This window comes from Ranitomeya imitator, chromosome 2 (genome assembly GCF_032444005.1).
Source record: "Ranitomeya imitator isolate aRanImi1 chromosome 2, aRanImi1.pri, whole genome shotgun sequence".
Lineage (NCBI taxonomy): Eukaryota > Metazoa > Chordata > Amphibia > Anura > Dendrobatidae > Ranitomeya > Ranitomeya imitator.
The window spans coordinates 394,825,619-394,850,999 of NC_091283.1; the positions used below are offsets into that span (position 1 = coordinate 394,825,619).

The following is a 25,381-nucleotide window of genomic DNA, read 5'->3' on the forward strand; positions in this document are numbered from 1 at the left end:
TAAAGAACCTACTAAAGTTTTAAGCTTTAATACACAAAAGGTACAATGCTTAATATGTATGAAAAGATAGGGAAATAGACTTACAAGAAGGGTGCAAAAATAGTTATAAAAACAAAAGATGAAAAAAGCAGGAAAGTTCTATATACTTAGCACTCCTGCGTGAGAAAGTCCTTCCCTGCTCTCAGAAACATGGATAAGAATGTGCACAAGTCCAGTTTGCCTGGGTCCCCAACATGTGTAAATATAAGGGAAATAATCCATTCATTATATACAGCCTACCCTTGGGGATGGGGTGGAACAGGAGCTTACATAAAATTTGTGGGGCCCCATAGGAGAAGTTGTAATTGGGCCCCTCCCCCCAAAAAAATAATTCAGCTGGCTAAAGAAAAGCATGTCACAACTTTGTAGCCCTTACAAAGTAATTTATTTCCTATTGAAATCCCTAGATTCCCCTTTCATTGCCCACCAATAAAATATGGTGCCAACAAAAGTGACCCCCCCCCCCAAACAGTTTTATAACCCCATAGTGAATTCCTCCACATGCACAGTATACACACCTGGCAAAATATGGTGCCCCAACACAATATGACGCCCCAACTGTAACTACCACACAGCCCTCCATATAGCATAATGGGCTTCAATACATTAAAATGACCCCCACGCAGTATGATGGCCCCAACACAACCTTCAACAATGTAAAATGCAAAAACTATAATACCCCCACATAGTCCTCCAAACACTATAATGGGCCCCCATAATGCTCCATACAGTATAAAGAGCCCACATAGTGCTTCATACAGTATAATGCCTCCAAATTATGCTCAATACAATATAATGAGCCCCACATAGTGGTCCGTACAGTACAATGGACCCCACAAAGTGCTTTATACAGTAAAATAGCTGTGGATAGGAGTCTTTATAAAGGTGACTATAAGACAGCTGTCTTTAATGCAGGTAATGAGTTGATTAGGAGCGTCTAACTGGTCTATAGGAGTCAGAACTCTTAATGTTTGGTAGGGGATCAAATACTTTTTTCTCACTGCAAAATGCAAATAAATTTATATAATTTATATTTCTAGATTTTATTTTTGATATTCTATCTCTCAATGTTAAAATTTACCTACCCTTAAAATTATAGGCTGTTCATGTCTTTGGCAGTGGGCAAATCTACAAAATCAGCAAGGTATCAAATAATCATTTCCTTCACTGTATATCGAGGACTATGGGGAGTGTATTACATTCTATGGAGAGCTATGGGGAGTGTATTATACTATATGGAGGGCTATGGGGAGTGTATTATACTATATGGAGAGCTATGGGAGTGTATTATACTATATGGAAGGCTATGGGGAGTGTATTATACAATGTGGAGAGCTATGGGGAGTGCATTATACTATATGGAGGGCTATGGGGAGTGTATTATACTATATGGAAGGCTATGGGGAGTTATACTATATGAAGGGCTATGGGGAGTGTATTATACTATATGAAGGGCTATGGGGAGTGTATTATACTATATGGAGTACTATGGGGAGTGTATTACACTATATGGAGGACTATGGGGCATATATTATATGGAGGACAATGGGGTGTGCATTATACAATATAGAGGACTGTGGTGCATACTATACTTTATAGAGGACTGTGGAGTGCATTATACTATATGGAGGGCTATGGGGAGTGTATTATACTATATGAAGGGCTATGGGGAGTGTATTATACTATATGTAGGGCTATGGGGAGTGTATTACTATTCATTGAGTGATTGGCTTCTTTATGCTGAAACAAAAATCATTGTTCTCCGCAGCACATCGCTCAGTAAAAACAGCAGATATGCTGATGATAACATGATATTGTATGGGGACAGATTAATCTATTAATAATCGTTCTGTTCCTATCATTATTCCTCAGCCGGTGAAAAAAGACCAGGAAACAAGCATCGAACGACTTCAATATTTTCGATCACAGAGGTTTAGCGGCTTGAACTCAGCGCATGTAAATACAGCAGAAATGCTTCTGTGTGATGTGCAATATGTTAGCATTTTGAGCCCCATTTTACATTTTACCCAGGGCCCCACTTTGCCTAAAACCGGCCCTGAATATGCGGACACAATTCAAACCTCCATATGTGAAAAACCCCCTTTATGAATAATATTGGTGGATAAAACAAGACCTTCACAGCTTTCTACACATGAAAGGGAAGATCTCATGACACCTTCTCTTCATTTACCTGATGATCCTGAGGAACATTGGGATCTTCTTGTTTACAGTCCTGCAGAAGAAGAGGACGGTGACATCTCTCTGGTGTTGTCCACTTACTGGACAGAACTGGAAGAAACACATACAGGACTGAATTCATTTTTTACATACAGAATTATAGGCTATGTGTAAATAGTCCTGTCTATTACCCGGTGATGTGAGGGGTCGGGGAACCTCCATAATGACATCCTTGTATAGATCTTTGTGTCCTTCTAAATACTCCCACTCCTCCAAGGAGAAATAGATGGAGACATCCTGACACCTTATAGGAACCTGACAAACACAATGATACCGTCATCACCCAGATCCCTTCATAGCATTACTGTATAATGTCCCAGTATTCCCAGCAGTGTCACCTCTCCAGTCAGCAGCTCAATCATTTTGTAGGCGAGTCCTAGGATCTTCTGGTCATTGAGGTTTTCATAAATCAGGAGATGAGGTGGAGGTCCCATGATTGGGCTCAGGGATCTTCCCCATCCCTCAGACACAGGGTCCTGACAGGGCTCACTGGAGGTCTGCCTCACTACTGTGTAATCCTGTTTATGAACACATTAATAAATCTCACTACAGACATTTCCAGAGTCCTCACCTCTCCAGTTGTATCTATTTTGTTATTCCCATATAGATCAAATGTTGTAATGTGACGTCATCAGAATCTCTCACCTCTCCAGTAAGCCGGAAAAGAATCTCTAGGGTGAGGTGAAATATTCTCTCTGCCATCTTGTCTTTGTCCATATTCATCCTTGATGGGTCAATAAGGAAAATTCTCCTATATCGAAGATCTCCACTAAAAGGATCCGATGTTGTAAGAAAATGAATGGGAAGAAGATGAACTGATATAAAATCATAAAGATCTCATGTAAAAAATTTCTGGAGCCGTTACAAGCTTCAAATAATAACTACATCAGGTCATGTACACCATCGGTCATGTCAGGTGGTTCATCAGGACGGCCATGTGCACAGTCCTGCCCTTGGTAGGTCAGGCCATCACTTATAAAAAACAAAACCCAAGATAAAAACAAAATTAGCAAATACTCTGCAGTAAATAAATAGCAATAGTGCATGAAAATAACATGGGATACTTGATGAAGATAATTTTGATCAAATAATCGTAAAAGCCATTACACCACGTCACAGTGACAATATTTGAGACAGTCCTAATCACTAGTATTAAAATCCTTAATGTCCTTATGACATCATTTACATCATTTGACATATGGTAAGATTAGAGGTTACGACCATCCTGAACAGGGTCACCGCAACTTGGTTGGATGGCTTTTACTTTTTTGATCAAAATTATGTTAACCAAATACACTACTTTATTTTCATGCACTATTGCTATTTATTTACTGCAGAGTTTTTGCTCATTTTGTTTTTATCTCAAGTTTTATCAGCTTAGGCCTCTTTCACACTTCCGTCTTTGAGCTCCCGTCGAGATACGTTGTTTTTTGAGAAAACAGGATCCTGCAAAAAATGTTCTCATAGACTTGTATTAGCGACGTATCGCGACATATGGCCACACGTTTCGTCCGTCGTGCACTGGATCCTGCGGAATTTGACAGCCCGTTGTTTGGAAAAAACATTCAAATGAACGTTTTTTGTCTGCAGTGGAAAAATGTGCCAGGATGCCTCCTGCGTCATTCTACAGAATGGGAGCCTATGAACGCAGGATCCCGCAGTCACTGTGAAATGCAGGAATCTAGTGACGGATCCTATTTTTACATTTGAGCATGCCTGGAAGCATTTTCCAACTCTCTCTCTCTCTCTCTCTCTCTTTGTTTCAGGCTCTTATCCTCCTATCTCTATACTCATGCTTCCTTACCATAAAATTCAGCTTCGGAAGTATGCAAAAGAACAGCTAAACAAACCTGATGAGGTTAATCTTTGGCAACAATGATCAAATGTATGTGTGGAGAAAAAAGGGCACAGAATTTCAGGAAAAGAACATCTTGCCAACCATTAAGCATGGGGGTAGAATAATCATGCTTTGGGTTGTGTTGCAGACAATGGCATGGGGAACATTTCATGGGTAGAGAGAAGAATGGAATCAATGAAATTTCATCAAATTCTTGATGCAAACATAACACCATCTGTAAAAACGCTGAAGTTGAAAATAGGTTGGCTTCTACAAATGTATAATGATCCTAAACACACATCAAAATTCACAATGGACTACCTCAAAAGGTGTAAGCTGATAGTTTTACAATGGCCCTCACAGTTCCCCGATCTGACCATCATTGAAAATCTGTGGCTAGATCCCAACATCACAAGGAGCACTGTGCAAGCGATCATATTGAAATGGAAGAAGTATCATACCACTGCAAATCTACCCGGCCATCCCTCTAAACTTTCATCTCAAACAAGGATCACTCTGGATGAACTGTAGAGATCTACAGCTGAGGTAGGACAGTCTGTCCATAGGACAACAATCAGTTGTACAATGCACAAATCTGGCCTTTATGGAAGAGTGGCAAGAAGAAAGCCATTTCTCAAAGATATCCATAAAAAGCGTAAGTTAATGTATGCAACAAGCCACCTGGGAGACACACCAAACATGTGGAAGAAAGTGCTCTGGTCAGATGAAACCAAAATCGAACTTTTTGCCAACAATGCCAAATGATATGTTTGGAGTAAAGGCAACACAGCTCATCACCCTAAACACACCATCCCCAATGCCAAACATAGTGGTGGCAGCATCATGGTTTGGGCCTGCTTTTCTTCAGCAGGGACAGGGAAGATGGTTAAAATTGATGGGAAGATGGATGGAGCCAAATACAGGACCATCCTTGAAGAAAACCTGTTGGAGTCTGCAAAAGACCTGAGACTGGGACGGAGATTTGTCTTCCAACAAGACAATGATCCCAAAACATAAAGGAAAATCTACAATGGAATGGTTCACAAATAAACGTATCCAGGTGTTAGAATGGCCAAGTCAAAGTCCAGACCTCAATTCAATTGAGAATCTGTGGAAAAGAGTTGAAAACTGCTGATCACAAACTATCTCCATCAAACCTCACTGAGCTTGAGCTGTTTGCCAAGGAAGAATGGGCAAGAATTTCAGTCTCTCGATGTACGAAACTGATAGAGACATACCCCAAGCGACTTGCAGCTGTAATCGCAGCAAAAGGTGGCGCAAAAAGTATTAAGTGAACAGGGCCGAATAATATTGCACGCCCACTTTTCAGTTTTTGAATTTCCACAAAAATTTAAAATAACCAATAAATTTCGTTCAACTTCACAATTGAGTTCCACTTGTTGTTGATTCTTCACCAAAAATGTACATTTGGTATATTTATGTTTGAAGCATGATATGTGGGAAAAAGGTTGAAAAGTTAAAGTGGGCCGAATAGTTTCGCAAGGCACTGTAAATAAATACTCACCATTCCTCAGTTCCCTATTTCTACAGTATTGGCAGTGAGCATTCTAATCCTCTGCACATCTTGACACAGCAGTGCGGTGAGGCTCCAGGATGCCAACAGTTGAAAGTGCGACAGCAGGTGGGCAGGGCCCTGGTTCCGGTGCTAGAAATGGGCCCCAAATAGACTGCATGGTTTGAAGCCATTAGTGGTATGCTACAGGTGTGGAACATTATTCCCATTCTTCCTGGGTTCACCCATGGGAGGATCCTTCATTACCCATGCACATTGAAAGATAGAATATCCAGAATAAAATCCAGAAAATCACATTGTATAAATTATATAAATTTATTTGCATTACAAAATCAGCAAGTGATCAAATAATTATTTCCTTCACTGTATATGACATGATATGAATCTTGCCTGAAAGATGTTACAGACAGAGGATGTCGCTTATTTAGGGTAGTAGCCATGTGATCCTAGTAGACTACACTCTGAATTTACCTAGTAAAGTGGTGTGTGGGGTGTCAGAAGGGGAACTCATGTGCTAATGGTGTTTTCCCAAGCAGGTTACAAGGATGTTTGAAAAGTTTGTGAACCCTTCAAAATTCTTTATTTTTGTGGAAATGTAATTATTTAATCAAATTATTTTTTCAGTCCTAAAAGTAGGCATTGAGTAAAGTCATAACAAAAGAGTAAAAAAAGGAAAATAATCCAATAGAACATGTCTGTGATAGACAAAAATTAACTTTTAGGATTAGCAGATAACACTGATCTATGGCCAAATTGGTTCAGAGATGAAAACAGTTGAAATTTTGTGGTGACGAAAACTAAAATGATCCATAAAAGGGAACCTGCAGGATTGTGCACAGTAACCTACAGACAGTGTCAGGTCAGCGCCATTACACTGATTAAAATGATACCTGGCTGATGAAATCCGTCTTGTGGTTGTTGTTTAATCTTTTTTTGCATTTTTCAATTAATGAGATTCTCGTGCTTTGGGGCGGCCAGTGGGCACGGCTTTATGTGGTGCTCTCTTTACATATTCATCTGTATAGGCTTATGGCAGGTCACTGATCCTTCAGTGACCTGCCCCCTATTTTACATACTGCATAAAATATTGTTTTAAAAATAAAAAAAAACATCAATCATCAGGCAGCGCTTACGCTGTAGCATAACACAATGGATAATATGCATGTATTCATTTTTTTATTATATTCTTTTCAATAGCACCGCCCCGCAGTGCTTGCCGCATTCAACTGTATAGGCATCATAGAGGCCTATATAGTTGAAAGCAATAATGGAGGAGTGAGTGTCATGTGACGCTCCCTCTCCCATCATTCCCCTCTGACACTGCATGTACACGATGACGTCACTTCATTGCGTACCCGCTGTGTGCCAGGCAGTGCAGCTGTGATACCAGAATCAGCGTGGGACTGAGGAGGAGAGGTGAGTACTGTGTTTGTTATATATATATATATATATATATAATATATATATATATTATCAGAAAAAGAAAAGCAGCACAAAAAAAATAATACAAAAAGTGGACTTTATTGCCTGAGCGGCGTGGCGATGTTTCGGATAAAAGAATCCTTTTTCGTGTATCCGAAACGTTGCCACGCCGCTCAGGCAATAAAGTCCACTTTTTGTATTATTTTTTTGTGCTGCTTTTCTTTTTCTGATACTATAACTGGAGGCTTTTTGGACTGCTGGTTGGCAGAGCTTTGCACACCATTGAGGTAGTATTGGATGCTGTTCCTATTATATATATATATATATATATATATATATATATTCTGGGGAGAAGGCTGCATTATATTCTGTGGGGGGGCTGCATAATATTCTGTGAGGGTAGCTGCATTATACCTTATGAGGGAGACTGCATTTTACCCTATGAGGGGGCTACATTATATTTTAAGGGGGGCTACATTATACCTTATGAGGAGGTTGCATTTTATTCTGTGGGGGGGTCGCATTGTACTATATGAGGGGGGTTACATTATATTGTATGAGGGGCGGCATTATATTCTATGAAGGGGCTGATTTGTATTCTCTGGGGGGGCTACGTTATATTCTATAAGGGAGGCTACCCCAATCCCTGCTACATAGTTATATTATACCCTGATATTGGCGGGTTTTACCGCATAATTGGTGGTCTTTTATTTATTTCTATGTAGCTACATAGTGGGCCCCAAGAATGGTTTTCTCTGGTGGGCCCAAGGTGCTCCAGTCCGACGCTGGCCATGTTGCATTTGATATGACTAAAGAGTGGAAATCCCCCAGAAGTGACCCTATTTTGGAAACTAGACCACTGAGGGAAGTTACCTAGATGTCTAGATGTGTGGTGAGCACCTTGAACCCCCAAATACATTTTTTCCACAAAAATATTTATTAGGCCAAATTTTTTTTATTTTCACGAGGGTAACAGGAGAAAATGCACCATATAATTTGTTGTGCAATTTCTCCTGAGTACGTTGATACTGAACATGTGCAGGAAAACTACTGCTTGGGTGCACGACAGGGTTTGGTAGGGAAGTTGCACCATTTGACTTTTTGAATGTAAAATTTGCTCGAATCATGTTTGGAGAGCTTCTGATGTGCTTAAAAAGTGGAAAGTGCCCACAAGTGATCCATTTTGGATACTAGACAGTTCAAGGAACTTATCTAGATATAATCCAATAATAAGAAAAAAACAGCCGCACATCTCAAATCTTCCGTGGAATAAAAAGAACCTTTTGTCCTTTATTTCATTTGCACTAAGTGGACAAGGTTATAATGGAGGCGTTAGTAGAACACACAGAAAAAGAGGACTACTGCCGTTTCGCGTCTTGCACGCTTCAACGGTCATAGGACCCTTTGAAGCGTGCAAGATGCGAAACGGCCGTAGTCCTCTATTTCTGTGTGTTCTGCTAACGTCCCTCCCTTATAACCTTGTCCACTTTGTGCAAATTAAATAAAGGACAAAGGTTTTTTTATTCCACGGAAGATTTGAGTTCTGCGGCTGTTTTTTTCTTATTATTGGATTACTTCATATGTATTTTTCAGCACGCACCTCTACACACCGTGAATATACTGTGAAGGATGTCGTTGATTCAGAGATCACCGTCTCCACCAGTAAGTCGATTTTTTGTCTTTGTGCCTTTCAATTTTCTCTTTTTTTGTGACTTATCTAGATATGTTGTGAGCACCTTGAACCCCAAGATGCTTCATGGAAATTTATAATGTAAAGCTGTGAAAATCATATTTCTCCCACAAAAAATGTTATTCTAGCACCAATTTTTTTTAGCTTTCACAAGAGTAACAGGAGAAAATGGAACTCAAACTTTGTTGTTCAATTTTCCTGAGTATGCAGATCCCCTATCTGTGGAGGAAAATTAGTGTTTGGGTGCACAGTAGGGTTCAGAAAGGATGGAGTGAAGTCTTGGAATGCAGAATATGATGGAATGTTCTGTGGATGTCTTGTTACGCTTGAGAGCGTCTAATGTGCCTAAACAGTGGAATAAGCATGAGACATCACTAACCAAACACCATAAAGACCAAGAGATTTCCAAACAAGCCAGGGGTAAAGTTGTAAAAGTCAGAGTTGGGCTAAAAAAAATATCCCAAACTTTGATGAACCCCTGCAGTAACAAGAAATCTATTATCATCAATGGAAAGAACATGGTAACACAACAAACCTGCCAAGAGAGGGCGTGTCATGGGGAGCCTAGGTAGGCTAAAGCTAATAACCCGGGCCCCTGCAATATCCCTGAGACTAGGGAAACCCTGTCTGTCCCTCTCCCAGAGATTACACTGATGGTGTGCTTGTCTGGGCCGCCAGGCCTGACCCTGACTCCTGCTTCAGTACTAATCTGAAACCTCCACCCTCCACCCAGTGATAATACCTCACACCAACCCCTACAGAAAGCACAGACAGGGAAAACCAAAAACGCACCACGCCGCAAACACACTCAGGAAAACACTATAATGTGCACAGGGCAAAACAAAACACAAATATGGGAAGGAGAAATATGACAAAGGATCATACACCACCAGATATGATATTTCCACTCCAAGACCACCACTCCAAACCGAGATCACCAGGCACAAGACACAAGCTATAATCGGCGACGCCCAAAGTTCAGAAGAACTATTTAAAGGCCGTGGGCGTGACCCAGCCTCCAATCCGAGTACCAGCTAGATTAACCCCGGACAACCTAGATAAAATCTAGCCGGCGCCACTGAGCGCATAGTGGACGAATGCAGAATTACCGCTGTTTGTCGGACGCCCTAGTGTGAATAGCGTCCAACATGACAGTACCCCGCCTTCTACGAGGGACCCCAGGGCCCTCACGACTTATAGGACCCGGCTTGTCCGGATGGCGGCGGTGAAACATATTGACCAGCCGGTCCGCATGAATGTCCGAGGCTGATACCCAAGACCTCTCCTCAGGCCCATAACCACACCAGTGTACCAGGTATTGTAAAGTGCGGCGCACTACTCGAGAGTCAACCACCTTGGAGACTTCAAACTCTAAATTGCCATCCACCAAAACTGGAGGTGGCATCGGCACCGTGTCCACAGAACCCACCACCTTTTTAAATAAAGACCTGTGGAACACATTGTGAATCTTATGTACCGTAGGGAGCTCCAATCGGTAGGCTACCGGGTTAATGATGGCAGCGACCCTAAACGGACCAATAAACTTTGGACTCAATTTAAGGGATGGTATTTTGAGTCTTATGTTTTTTGTGGACAGCCACACCCAGTCACCCACACTCAGGTCCGGACCTGGCACACGTCTACTGTCAGCCACACGTTTGTGCCTTGCCCGCACGCTCAAAAGCTTCACTCTCCTCCAAACTGATGACAGTTGTGCTCCTAACTGGTCCTCCTCCGGGACGCCGGAAGAGCCCCCCTGACTCAAAGTACAAAATTGAGGATGGTGCCCGTAAACACAAAAAAAGGAGACTCCCCAGAAGATTCCTGGTGGTGATTATTTATGGCAAACTCAGCCAAAGGAAGGAATGTCGACCACTCCTCTTGGTTGTCAGAAACAAAGCAGCGTAAGTACTGCTCCAAAAGGCCAACTTGACAGCCAACAACTCCCTGTTGCCGATATCGTAGTTACGTTCGGCTGGCGACAGTTTCTTGGAGAAATAGGTGCAAGGACGCAACTCGCTCAAGGATGAGCCTTGTGACAGCATCGCCCCCACACCAACCTCAGACGCATCGACTTCCACGGTAAATGGTTTCGATACGTCCGGCTGCACCAGAATGGGGGCCGAAGCAAAACTGTTCTTAAGAAATTCAAATGCGCGCACAGCAGCCTCAGGCCAGACGGAGAAATTGGTACCCTTTTTTTGTCATGTCAGTAAGCAAGCGGTTTAGCAATGGTAGAAAAATCTTTGATAAACTTCCTATAGCAGTTAGAAAACCCAAGGAACCGCTGAAGCGCTTTTAGATTATCAGGCCGTTCCCAACACAGCACCGCTTGCACCTTAGCGGCGTCCATTTTAAACTCAGAAGCGGACACAATATAACCCAAGAAAGCCAACTCCTGAACCGAAAATACACATTTCTCAAGTTTTGCATAAAGCTTATTCTCTCTGAGAAGCTGTAACACCTGCCTGACATGCTCTAAATGAGTATCACGGTCGCAAGAATATATGAGAATGTCATCAAGGTACACAATAACGAATTTCCCCAAAACATGCGAGAACACATCATTTATGAAATGTTGAAATACTGCAGGCGCGTTTGTCAACCCAAATGGCATCACCAAATTTTCAAAATGACCCTCTGGAGTATTAAAAGCCGTCTTCCACTCATCACCTTGACGGACTCTTATGAGGTTGTACGCCCCCATGAGGTCAAGCTTAGTAAACCACTTAGCACCTGCCACCTGGTTGAACAAATCAGGTATCAGTGGCATAGGGTATGGATCACAAACCGTAATCTGGTTTAACTCCCTGAAATCCAGACACGGGCGTAGTCCGCCATCTTTCTTCTTAACGAAGAAGAACCCCGCTGCCACCGGCGAGTACGAAGGCCTGATGTGCCCTTTGCTCAAACTTTCAGCAATGTAGTCCTTTAACGCTTGCCTCTCAGGACCAGAGATGTTAAACATCTTTGCTTTCAGCAATTTGGCCCCTGGTTTAAACCTGATAGTACAGTCATAGGGGCGATGTGGTGGTAATTCAGAGCAACCCTTCTCTGAGAACACATCCGCGAAATCCAGCAGTGACTCAGGAATGCTAGGAGTCACAGCGGACACACGTGTGGCCAGGCAATTCTCCTGGCAGAATTCGCTCCACTGAATTATGTCCTGAGTTTTCCAGTCAATCACCGGGTTGTGCATAGATAACCATGGAAAACCCAAAACCATTTGAGCAGGAAGATTCCTGAGTACCCTACATGTAACCTGCTCGAAATGTAGGACCCCAAGGTGGAGTTTCACCTCAGCCACAAACTCAGTAATCTTCCCTTGTGGAAGAGGAGAAGAATTGATGGATAACCGCCCGGATAGGATGAGGCAGTTTTTCGATCCTGAAACCAGCTGTGCGCGCAAACTCCTCATCAATGAGATTAGTGGGAGAACCACTATCCACAAAAACAGTGATTGGCAGCTCTCTGCCAGCGATCATAACTTTTGCAGGGAGCATGCATTGAGAAACCAACTCTGAGCTTAGTAGTTTTCCGCCGTTGCGCTTTTCTTAGATAGCAGAGGACAAGTATTTACATAATGACCAGTTTTACCACAGCAAAAACAGGCTCCCTGCTTCCTGAGCAAAGGGGCTCGATATTTAACATGTGACACCCCTGCGATTTGCATAGGCTCCGTGGGCTCACCTGCAGCAACCTTACGTGTACCTACACCCTCTCCCATAGGCGGCGTCTCTTGCTCCCCCTGATGAAAACGGCGATCAATGCGGACAACAAGAATCATAGCGGACTCTAGAGAAGCAGGAGTCTCGTACATCAGGAGGGCTTTTTTAACCCTTCCTGAAACCCCATGAATAAACTGACTCCGCAGCGCGGGATCATTCCATTGTGTGTCGACCGCCCAGCGGTGAAATTCAGAACAGTAATCCTCCGCCATACGCTCCCCCTGGCGGATAGCGCAAATTTTAGATTCTGCTAGAGCCATTCTGTCAGGATCATCATAAATGAGTCCAAGAGCAGAGAAAAAACTCTCCACTGAGTTAAATGCAGCTGAATCAGATGGTAACGAAAACATCCATGCTTGGGGGTCCCCGTTGAGTAATGACAACACCAGGCCCACACGCTGAGCCTCATTACCTGAGGAGATCGGGCGCATACGAAAATAAAGTTTGCAAGCTTCACGAAAAGTAACAAATTTACTGCGTTCCCCAGCAAAACTTTCAGGTAAAGGAAACTTAGGCTCAGCAACTCTACCTGCGGATTCAGCTTACACATTAGCTACTACTAGACCCTGTTGTTGAACTGCCCCCTTCAACTCAGTGACCGGACAGCGCCTCCAACTGGCGGGTTATGGAATTCATGGGATCCATCGAATACAAAAATATGGGCCAATTATAATGTCACGGGAAGCCTAGATAGGCTAAGGATACCGTCACACTATACAATTTACCAACGATCACGACCAGCGATACGACCTGGCCGTGATCGTAGGTAAGTCGTAGTGTGGTCGCTGGAGAGCTGTCACACAGTCAGCTCTCCAGCGACCAACGATGCCGAGGTCCCCGGCTAACCAGGGTAAACATCGGGTTACTAAGCGCAGGACCGCGCTTAGTAACCCGATGTTTACCCTGGTTACCAGCGTAAAAAAAAAACAGCACATACTTACATTCCGGTGTCTGTCCCTTGCCGTCTGCTTCCCGCACTCACTGACTGCCGGCCGTAAAGTGAAATCACAGCACAGCGGTGACGTCACCGCTGTGCTCTGCTTTCACTTTACGGCCGGCAGTCACAGTGCGGGAAGCAGACGGCAAGGCACCTGACGGACACCGGAATGTAAGTATGTACTGTTTTTTTTTTTTACATTTACACTGGTAACCAGGATAAACATCGGGTTACTAAGCGCGGCCCTGCGCTTAGTAACCCGACGTTTACCCTGGTTACAAGCGAACGCATCGCTAGATCGGTGTCACACACACCGATCTAGCGATGACAGCGGGAGATCCAGCGACGAAAGAATGTTCCAAACGATCTGCTACGACGTACCATTCTCAGCAGGATCCCTGATCGCTGCTGCGTGTCAGACACAGCGATATGGTATGGATATTGCTGGAACGTCACGAATCGTACCGTCGTAGCGATCAAAATGGCACTGTGTGACGGTACCCTTAAGCTAATAACCCGTGCCCCTGCGATATCCCTCAGACTAGGGAAACCCTGTATGTCCCTCTCCCAGAGATTACACAGATGGTGTGCTTGTCTGGGCCGCCAGGCCTGACCCTGACTGCTGCTTCAGTACTAATCTGAAACCTCCACCCTTCACCCAGTGATAATACCTCACACCAACCCCTACAGAAAGCACAGACAGGGAAGACCAAAAACGCACCACACCGCAAACACACTCAGGAAAACACTATAATGTGCACAGGGCAAAACAAAACACAAATATGGGAAGGAGAAATATGACAAAGGATCATACACCACCAGATATGATATTTCCACTCCAAGACCACCACTCCGAACCGAGATCACCAGGCACAAGACACAAGCTATAATCGGTGATGCCCAAAGTTCAGAAGAACTATTTAAAGGCCGTGGGCGTGACCCAGCCTCCAATCCGAGTACCAGCTAGATTAACCCCGGACAACCTAGATAAAATCTAGCCGGCGCCATTGAGCGCATAGTGGACGAATGCAGAATTACCACTGTCTGTCGGACGCCCTAGTGTGAACAGCGTCCGACATGACAGGGCGCCCACCAAGACTCTCAGCCCGGGCAAGGACTGCAGTAATCAGAGAGACTGCAAAGAGACCAAAGGTTACCCTGAAGGAACTGCAAAGTTCCCATGCAAAGACTAGAGTATCTGTCCATATGACCACAATAAGCCATACAGTTCACAGAGGTACCCCAAATGGAAGAGTGGGAAGAAAAAAGCCTTTGCTTACACACAAAAATTGTAAGGCTCGTTTTGAGATTGCCAAAAGACATGTGGGACACCCTAAAAAAGGATAGAGGAAGGTGCTGCTCTCAGACCAAAACTGAACTTTTTAGCTAACAAGGTAATCGTTATGTCTGGCACCAAACCAACACAGCTTATCACCCCAGAACACCATTCGCACAGTGAAACATGGTGGTGGCAGCATCATGCTGTTGAGATGTTTTTCAGAAGCAGTGTCAGGGAAAATGGATAGTGCAAAATACAGGGATATTCTTGAGCAAAACCTGTTTCAGTCTGTCACTGATTTGAGACTGGGATAGAGGTTCACCTTCCAACAAGACAATGGCCCAAAGTATACTGCTAAAGCAACACTTGAGTGGTTTAAGAGGAAACGTACATGTTTTTGGAGTGGCCTAGTCATGGCCCAGACCTCAATCCAATTGAGAATCTGTGGTCAGATTAGAAGATTGCTGTTCAACAAAGGAACCAATTTAACTTGAAGGAGCTGGAGCAGTTTTGTCTTGAAGAATGGGCAAAAATCCCAGTAGCAAGATGTGGAAAACTTACAGAGGCTTATCCAAAGCAACTTGCAGTTGTAATGGCCACAAAAGGAGGCTCTACAAAGTACTGACTTAAGGGGGGTGAATAGTTATGCACAATGAAGCTTTCAGTTATTTTGTCCTATTTGTTGTTTGCATCACAATAAAAAGAAAAACAAATGTTCAGTTATACGCATGTTCTTTATATGAACTGAAGCAGACTTAAAAAAAAAAAACAGTGAAATTCCACGTTGCGGTAAAACATGAAAAATGCCAAGGGGTGAATACTTTTGCAAGCCGTTGTATATCACACTGACACAGGATCTGATCTATTGTACATATATTATAGTGTGTATTGCTGTCACCTTTTTATCCAGTCTCTGTATCATGGAAATTCCCTTTATTTTATGTCTCCGTAGACTTATATATTTATCAGGTGAATTAATAAACATTTCTATTATTCTGTAAAGCGACGATCTTCAGTCTTTATACTTTTCTGTCTCGTTCCATGTAGGATTTATACATTTAGGACTCGTGTGAGAATCTGATGGAGTTTTAGGTCAAATTCATCCATTTTATTTTATGGTTAGCCAATAAAGGTATCACTCCAAGAATACTTTTGTCATCATTGGGCAGAAAAGTATTTACATCGATTTTTTCTGGCTAACACGGTACCACAATGCAATTTGTTATTGTACATCATTCAGAATTATGGAAAATTCTAAAGATTTCCCGACCTTTCAGGCTCCGCTGTATGTTCTAGGGGTCAGAGAGACCCCGACCTTCAGCCCATTAGGGTTTAGTCCTGTTCCCCCATCACACCCTCCCTGCTCCCTCATTACCTGTCACCAGTGCAGACGTCGTCTCTCACATGGAGCAAAATGGAGACTGGCTCCTCCCCTCCATGGGACTGATCACATGACTGTGACATCATCACAGGTCCTGGAAGCACAGAACAGCTGTATATCTAGTGGGTTCGGGTTGCATCTAGATCAAAGTTGATTCCTGGAGCTCCTCATACAGACACCATTCTATTCCCCTCTGCTGTTATTTTAATGCGTTTTTTATGAAATATCTCAAGGTTTTAATGGAGCAGACATCACAGGTCAGACAGGAAAGTTCATTACACTGTTCTGTATTTTATGGATTTGATTAAAATTATTATTTTTTCCTGATTTATAAAACTTACATTTATATTATCACTTTCTGTAATATAAATAATTACGCTCAGCGCTGATTGTTCAGTGTCAGCAGAATGTAACGTCTCCCGTCTGTCATCCTGTCTGCAGCCGCGACATTGTGAGGAGTGGGCGGAGCTTCACGGGGAGAAAGAGCGCAACCGACAGTCATCATAACAGCGCAACCAACAGTCATCATAACAGAGTGCAACCGACAGTCACCATAACAGAGCGCATCCGACAGTCATCATAAAACAGCGCAACCGACAGTCATCATAACAGAGTGAAACCGACAGTCATCATAACAGAGCGCAACCGACAGTCATCATAACAGAGCAACTGACAGTCATCATAACAGAGTGCAACCGACAGTCATCATAAAAGAGCGCGACCGACAGTCATCATAAAAGAGCGCAACCCACAGTCATCATAAAAGAGTGCAACCAACAGTCATAATAGAGCAAAACCGACAGTCATCATAACAGAGCAACCAACAGTCATCATAACAGAGTGCAACCGACAGTCATCATAAAACAGCGCAACCAACAGTCATCATAAAAGAGCGCAACCGACAGTCACCATAATAGAGCAAGGAAAAATAGTGAAAAACCAGCTCACCTATTAGGCATTTGTTGTGGGGAAGCCCGGATACCGTGCAGTCATCACGTGGAACGATAAGGCAAACAGGAAAAGAAATCCAGCTTCCAAAAATATCAAGATTTATTGAGCAGGCTACGCGTTTCGAACAATGAGTTCTTTTTCAAAGCTTTGAAAAAGAACTCATTGTTCGAAACGCGTAGCCTGCTGCTACTCATTCTCCTGTGAACCATGTCATTGGACTTTGGATTTTATCCTCAATAAATCTTGATATTTTTGGAAGCTGGATTTCTTTTCCTGTTTGCCTTACCATAATAGAGCGCCACCAACAGTCACACTTTTGTGATGTGGATTCTGGTGATTCTGTCGCCTGCGCTCCGTCACTGGCTGAGACTTGTGCACATACAGGAAAATTTGAATTCTATCAAAACTGAAGAATCAGAGATTTGTGTAAAGTTTTATAATACGAATAGCAATAATCAAAAAATGAACTTTATTTATTAAAAAAGCACAAAGTGGCTGATGCTTGCTCTCTCTAACCCCTTGTTAGGCCTCTTTCAGAAGTCAGTGTCTCAGGTACGTGTGATGACAGTTTTCACATGTACCGGAGACATACATTCAAGCAAAAGGGTCTGTGCACATGTCAGTGTGTTTCCATGGACCATGTGTCCGAGGGCAAAATACGCTGACAGATCCGTTTTTAACAGCAGCATGGGCTGCAAAACGTCGTGCGAGTTTGGCTAGGAAGCAGCACTACAGTTAGTGCTGTTCCCCGGGTGCTGAAGACAGCTCACATCATTCTCCCCTGCTCTACCAATGATCAGCGCGAGCAGGGAAGATTGCTGAGAGTTATATTCCACTGATAACAGAGTGAGTAGGCAGCAGCTGATTGGACTACTACTCCCATCATCCTAAACCTGCTGCTGCTAATAACAGTGAGAGCAGGTGGCAACTGATGGAAGTATTCATCAGCCACCGCCTGCACTATAAATAAATTTAAAAAAGGCATGGTTTCCCCAGTGCTTTTGATAACCATTAACCAGCCAGGTAAAACAGACAGCTGCAGGCTGCAATCCTCAGCTGTCAGCTTCAGCAAGGCTTGTTATCAAGAATAGAGGGGTCCCCATGCCATATTTTTTAATAATTTAAATAAAAAATTTAAAAAACGCGTAGGATCCACCCAGCGTCGGACTGGGGTGTCTGGGGCCCACCAGAGGAATAGACTCTAGGGGCCCACCCTACAGCTATATGCAAATATCTGTCATTATAGTGGAGCATCGGCTGTAAAACACCAGCGGCTGCTGCACATCTACCGTGTGCCCCAATAACTGGGATGTATAATTACGGTAGTTTACATTAATGGGATTCTTGGTTAAAACAAGTTATCACCGATCCATGGGCTCCACAGGATAGGTGATCGCTTAGATCCGACCATTAGAAACTGCACCGATCGGAAGAATGGGGAAGTTTTATCCCTGGCAGGAAACTTTTATCACTATTTTAAAATGCAGCGGCAGGTGGGATGTCTGACCGCAGCTCCATTCATTCTCTTTGGGGCTTCCAGAAAAAAACAAGTGCAGCCACTGAGGGAATGAATGGATCAGTGATCTAGTCGGACATGCCACTCCAGTCTAATGGGGATAAAAAGTTCCACATTTTGCTGAATGGGTCCAAGCAGTCAGACCCCCACCAATCAATACGTTATCACTTATCCTGTGGAGAGGTGATTACTTTTTTTCCACAGGAAACCCCCTGTAAGTGCATCTCCACCGCTGTGTACAAAGTATTAAAACTCTAATGGAAATAAAGAATCTTCTCCTAATTAATATCAGAGAGAACAAATGACCGCCATATACAACACAATCCACTATACCAAGACCAATATTACCACATACAAGAATAAATACCACCACACTATGACCAGACCCCATAGTGACCGAATAATACTACATACAAGGGACAAATACCATCACACCATGACCAGACCACATAGTGACCGAATAATACTACATACAAGGGACAAATACCACCGCACCATGACCAGACCACATAGTGACCGAATAATACTACATACAAGGGACAAATACCATCACACCATGACCAGACCCCATAGTGACCGAATAATACTACATACAAGGGACAAATACCATCACACCATGACCAGACCACATAGTGACCGAATAATACTACATACAAGGGACAAATACCACCGCACCATGTCAAGACCACATATTACCACCACATAGTGACTGAATACTACAATACTGATCAGTAATAAAAAAAAAACAAAAAACACAATACTATCACCATAAGTGCCAGTATTCACAGGAGATCTGTACTTAGTATGCAGTGTCTGTGTACATGTAATACAGAGATCACTGGTGGTATTATACACAGGAGCTCTGTATATAATGTACAGTTAGGTCCTTATATATTTGGACAGAGACAACATTTTTCTATTTTTGGTTATAGACATTACCAGAATGAATTGTAAACAAAACAATTCAGATGCAGTTGAAGTTCAGACTTTCAGCTTTTATTTGAGAGTATTCACATTAAAATTGGATGAAGGGTTTAGAAGTTTTAGCTCCTTAAAGGGAAGGTGCCACCAGTTTTCTTGCATTTTGTTTTTTTGTGAAATTAAGCTTAAAATAGTAATTAAAATGTATTAATGCAATGTTTGCACTGTTTGCAAACATTTCTATATGAAAAATATTATATATTTTTCTACAAATATACATATTTACCACCAGGGGGAGCATTTTCCGTTTTAGACCTCAAGCAGCTATAGTAAGATTTAGCAGCTCTGCCCCAGGGATATTAGACCACCCAAAAGGGGAGGGGAATGGTGATGTCAGCAGTTACTGCCCCAATTTTGCTTCTAAGGCCGCCGTCACACATGCGAGTTTTACGGACGTAAGAGCGCAGAATCTACGTCCGTAAAACTCGCAAAAAATACGGCACAATTATTCTCTATGCCCCTGCTCCTATTTGCCGTATTTTACTGATCAGTATTATACGGCTTTCTACGGCCGTACAAAATCGCAGCATGCTGCGTTTGTCACCGTACTGCGCAAGAAATACGCCAATGAAAGTCTATGGAAGCGTGAAAAATACGGATTACACACGGACAAGCAGTGTGACTTGCGAGAAATACATAGTAACATAGTAACATAGTAACATAGTAACATAGTTAGTAAGGCCGAAAAAAGACATTTGTCCATCCAGTTCAGCCTATATTCCATCATAATAAATCCCCAGATCTACGTCCTCCTACAGAACCTAATAATTGTATGATACAATATTGTTCTGCTCCAGGAAGACATCCAGGCCTCTCTTGAACCCCTCGACTGAGTTCGCCATCACCACCTCCTCAGGCAAGCAATTCCAGATTCTCACTGCCCTAACAGTAAAGAATCCTCTTCTATGTTGGTGGAAAAACCTTCTCTCCTCCAGACGCAAAGAATGCCCCCTTGTGCCCGTCACCTTCCTTGGTATAAACAGATCCTCAGCGAGATATTTGTATTGTCCCCTTATATACTTATACATGGTTATTAGATCGCCCCTCAGTCGTCTTTTTTCTAGACTAAATAATCCTAATTTCGCTAATCTATCTGGGTATTGTAGTTCTCCCATCCCCTTTATTAATTTTGTTGCCCTCCTTTGTACTCTCTCTAGTTCCATTATATCCTTCCTGAGCACCGGTGCCCAAAACTGGACACAGTACTCCATGTGCGGTCTAACTAGGGATTTGTACAGAGGCAGTATAATGCTCTCATCATGTGTATCCAGACCTCTTTTAATGCACCCCATGATCCTGTTTGCCTTGGCAGCTGCTGCCTGGCACTGGCTGCTCCAGGTAAGTTTATCATTAACTAGGATCCCCAAGTCCTTCTCCCTGTCAGATTTACCCAGTGGTTTCCCGTTCAGTGTGTAATGGTGATATTGATTCCCTCTTCCCATGTGTATAACCTTACATTTATCATTGTTAAACCTCATCTGCCACCTTTCAGCCCAAGTTTCCAACTTATCCAGATCCATCTGTAGCAGAATACTATCTTCTCTTGTATTAACTGCTTTACATAGTTTTGTATCATCTGCAAATATCGATATTTTACTGTGTAAACCTTCTACCAGATCATTAATGAATATGTTGAAGAGAACAGGTCCCAATACTGACCCCTGCGGTACCCCACTGGTCACAGCGACCCAGTTAGAGACTATACCATTTATAACCACCCTCTGCTTTCTATCACTAAGCCAGTTACTAACCCATTTACACACATTTTCCCCCAGACCAAGCATTCTCATTTTGTGTACCAACCTCTTGTGCGGCACGGTATCAAACGCTTTGGAAAAATCGAGATATACCACGTCCAATGACTCACCGTGGTCCAGTCTATAGCTTACCTCTTCATAAAAACTGATTAGATTGGTTTGACAGGAGCGATTTCTCATAAACCCATGCTGATATGGAGTTAAACAGTTATTCTCATTGAGATAATCCAGAATAACATCCCTCAGAAACCCTTCAAATATTTTACCAACAATAGAGGTTAGACTTACTGGCCTATAATTTCCAGGTTCACTTTTAGAGCCCTTTTTGAATATTGGCACCACATTTGCTATGCGCCAGTCCTGCGGAACAGACCCTGTCGCTATAGAGTCACTAAAAATAAGAAATAATGGTTTATCTATTACATTACTTAGTTCTCTTAGTACTCGTGGGTGTATGCCATCCGGACCCGGAGATTTATCTATTTTAATCTTATTTAGCCGGTTTCGCACCTCTTCTTGGGTTAGATTGGTGACCCTTAATATAGGGTTTTCATTGTTTCTTGGGATTTCACCTAGCATTTCATTTTCCACCGTGAATACCGTGGAGAAGAAGGTGTTTAATATGTTAGCTTTTTCCTCGTCATCTACAACCATTCTTTCCTCACTATTTTTTAAGGGGCCTACATTTTCAGTTTTTATTCTTTTACTATTGATATAGTTGAAGAACAGTTTGGGATTAGTTTTACTCTCCTTAGCAATGTGCTTCTCTGTTTCCTTTTTGGCAGCTTTAATTAGTTTTTTAGATAAAGTATTTTTCTCCCTATAGTTTTTTAGAGCTTCAATGGTGCCATCCTGCTTTAGTAGTGCAAATGCTTTCTTTTTACTGTTAATTGCCTGTCTTACTTCTTTGTTTAGCCACATTGGGTTTTTCCTATTTCTAGTCCTTTTATTCCCACAAGGTATAAACCGCTTACACTGCCTATTTAGGATGTTCTTAAACATTTCCCATTTATTATCTGTATTCTCATTTCTGAGGATATTGTCCCAGTCTACCAGATTAAGGGCATCTCTAAGCTGTTCAAACTTTGCCTTCCTAAAGTTCAATGTTTTTGTGACTCCCTGACAAGTCCCCCTAGTGAAAGACAGGTGAAACTGCACAATATTGTGGTCGCTATTTCCTAAATGCCCAACCACCTGCAGATTTGTTATTCTGTCAGGTCTATTAGATAGTATTAGGTCTAAAAGTGCTGCTCCTCTGGTTGGATTCTGCACCAATTGTGAAAGATAATTTTTCTTGGTTATTAGCAGAAACCTGTTGCCTTTATGGGTTTCACAGGTTTCTGTTTCCCAGTTAATATCCGGGTAGTTAAAGTCCCCCATAACCAGGACCTCATTATGGGTTGCAGCTTCATCTATCTGCTTTAGAAGTAGACTTTCCATGCTTTCTGTTATATTTGGGGGTTTGTAACAGACCCCAATGAGAATTTTGTTACCATTTTTTCCTCCATGAATTTCAACCCATATGGACTCGACATCCTCATTCCCTTCGCTAATATCCTCCCTTAAAGTGGACTTTAGACAAGACTTTACATAGAGACAAACCCCTCCTCCTCTCCGATTTTTACGATCCTTTCTAAACAGACTGTAACCCTGTAAGTTAACTGCCCAGTCATAGCTTTCATCTAACCATGTCTCGGTTATTCCCACTATGTCAAAGTTACCTGTAGATATTTCTGCTTCTAGTTCTTCCATCTTGTTTGTCAGGCTTCTGGCGTTTGCGAGCATGCAGTTTAGAGGATTTTGTTTTGTTCCAATCTCCTCACTGTGGATTGTTTTAGAAATGTTCTTACCTCCCTTCTGAGTATGTTTTCCTGGGTCGTCTTTGTTCGAGTCTAATGTTTTTCTTCCCGTCCCCTCTTCTTCTAGTTTAACGCCCTCCTGATGAGTGTAGCGAGTCTTCTGGCGAATGTGTGTTTCCCAGGTTTGTTGAGGTGTAGTCCGTCTCTGGCGAGGAGTCCATCATACCAGTAATTCACACCGTGGTCCAGGAATCCAAATCCTTGTTGTCTGCACCATCGTCTTAGCCAGTTGTTTGCATCAAGGATCCTGTTCCATCTCCTGGTGCCATGCCCATCTACTGGAAGGATAGAAGAAAAAACTACCTGTGCATCCAGTTCCTTTACTTTCTTCCCCAACTCTTCAAAGTCCTTGCAGATTGTCGGTAGGTCCTTCCTTGCCGTGTCATTGGTGCCAACATGTATCAGAAGAAATGGGTGGACGTCCTTGGAGCTGAAGAGCTTTGGTATCCTATCGGTCACATCCTTGATCATCGCACCTGGAAGGCAGCATACTTCTCTTGCAGTTATGTCCGGTCTGCAGATGGCTGCTTCGGTGCCTCTCAGTAGTGAGTCTCCCACCACCACCACTCTTCGTTGCTTCTTGGCTGTACTTTTTGCTGTCACTTGTTGCTGTGTGCCCTTTTCTTTTTTGCTTGCTGGTATTGCTTCATTCTTAGGTGTGCCATCTTCATCCTCTACAAAGATTTGATATCGGTTCTTCAGTTGTGTGGTTGGTGATTTCTCCATGGTCTTCTTGCTTCTTTTGGTCACATGCTTCCACTCATCTGCTTTTGGAGGTTCTCTGACACTTTTTGCACCTTCTGTGACCAGTAGAGATGCTTCTGTTCTGTCTAGAAAGTCTTCATTCTCTTTGATGAGTTTCAAAGTTGCTATTCTTTCTTCCAGACCCCGCCCTTTTCTTCTAAAAGGGCCACTAGTCTACACTTCTGACAGGTGAAATTGGATTCTTCTTCTGGTCGATCTGTGAACATGTAGCACATGCTGCAGCTCACCATGTAGGTTGTCACATCTGCCATGTTGCTCCTAGATCCTGCTGACTTGCTGTGTGTTTTCCTTCTTGTGTAATCTACTCAGCCAAGCTCTCTTGCAATAATGTCCTACAGGCAAAAATTCGCTTCTCCCAGAAGGCACCTGGAATATGCAAATTAGCCTCCTGAAGCTTGAATCCCTGGTTTGGTGATGCTTTCGAAGCAGCTGGTCCCGGCTGTACCCAACGATCTTCTAGCTTAGGGAGACTTCGCTTCTCCCAGAAGGCACCTGGAATATGCAAATTAGCCTCCTGAAGCTTGAATCCCTGGTTTGGTGATGCTTTCGAAGCAGCTGGTCCCGGCTGTACCCAACGATCTTCTAGCTTAGGGAGACTTCGCTTCTCCCAGAAGGCACCTGGAATATGCAAATTAGCCTCCTGAAGCTTGAATCCCTGGTTTGGTGATGCTTTCGAAGCAGCTGGTCCCGGCTGTACCCAACGATCTTCTAGCTTAGGGAGACTTCGCTTCTCCCAGAAGGCACCTGGAATATGCAAATTAGCCTCCTGAAGCTTGAATCCCTGGTTTGGTGATGCTTTCGAAGCAGCTGGTCCCGGCTGTACCCAACGATCTTCTAGCTTAGGGAGACTTCGCTTCTCCCAGAAGGCACCTGGAATATGCAAATTAGCCTCCTGAAGCTTGAATCCCTGGTTTGGTGATGCTTTCGAAGCAGCTGGTCCCGGCTGTACCCAACGATCTTCTAGCTTAGGGAGACTTCGCTTCTCCCAGAAGGCACCTGGAATATGCAAATTAGCCTCCTGAAGCTTGAATCCCTGGTTTGGTGATGCTTTCGAAGCAGCTGGTCCCGGCTGTACCCAACGATCTTCTAGCTTAGGGAGACTTCGCTTCTCCCAGAAGGCACCTGGAATATGCAAATTAGCCTCCTGAAGCTTGAATCCCTGGTTTACGCAGCGCTGTTAGAGAGAAAAGCCGGTAATTCAGTGCGGTGTACAGTAAAATCACACTGACAGCTTACAGTCCAATAGGTAGAATAAATGTGTACACATAGAATAGGTAGATATATATATATATGTCAGTGAGACACATATATGTATATATATTAATATTTATTCCAGCGCTAGACAGCTTGAAAGCCGGTAATTCAATTACCGGCTTTTTCCTTCTCCTTCCTAAAACCCGACATGATTTGAGACATGGTTTACATACAGTAAACCATGTCTTCTCTCCATTTTTTTTGCAGATTCCA

At 42.9% G+C, this 25,381-nt stretch overlaps 1 protein-coding gene across 1 annotated transcript in view; it reads right to left on the reverse strand.

Moving 5' to 3' along the window:
- LOC138666997 (zinc finger protein 813-like) overlaps positions 1 to 16,106 on the reverse strand; it is a 55,871-nt gene extending 39,765 nt beyond the window's left edge. The window contains exons 1-5 of the mRNA XM_069755210.1: positions 16,080 to 16,106; positions 2,923 to 3,046; positions 2,616 to 2,795; positions 2,409 to 2,532; positions 2,231 to 2,328 (exon numbers count right to left, since the gene is read on the reverse strand). Of these exons, the coding sequence (XP_069611311.1) occupies positions 2,231 to 2,328; positions 2,409 to 2,532; positions 2,616 to 2,795; positions 2,923 to 3,000 (480 nt within the window). The 5' untranslated portion in view covers positions 3,001 to 3,046; positions 16,080 to 16,106. The remainder of the gene's footprint in view (positions 1 to 2,230; positions 2,329 to 2,408; positions 2,533 to 2,615; positions 2,796 to 2,922; positions 3,047 to 16,079) is intronic.
- Positions 16,107 to 25,381: the final 9,275 nt, after the last annotated feature.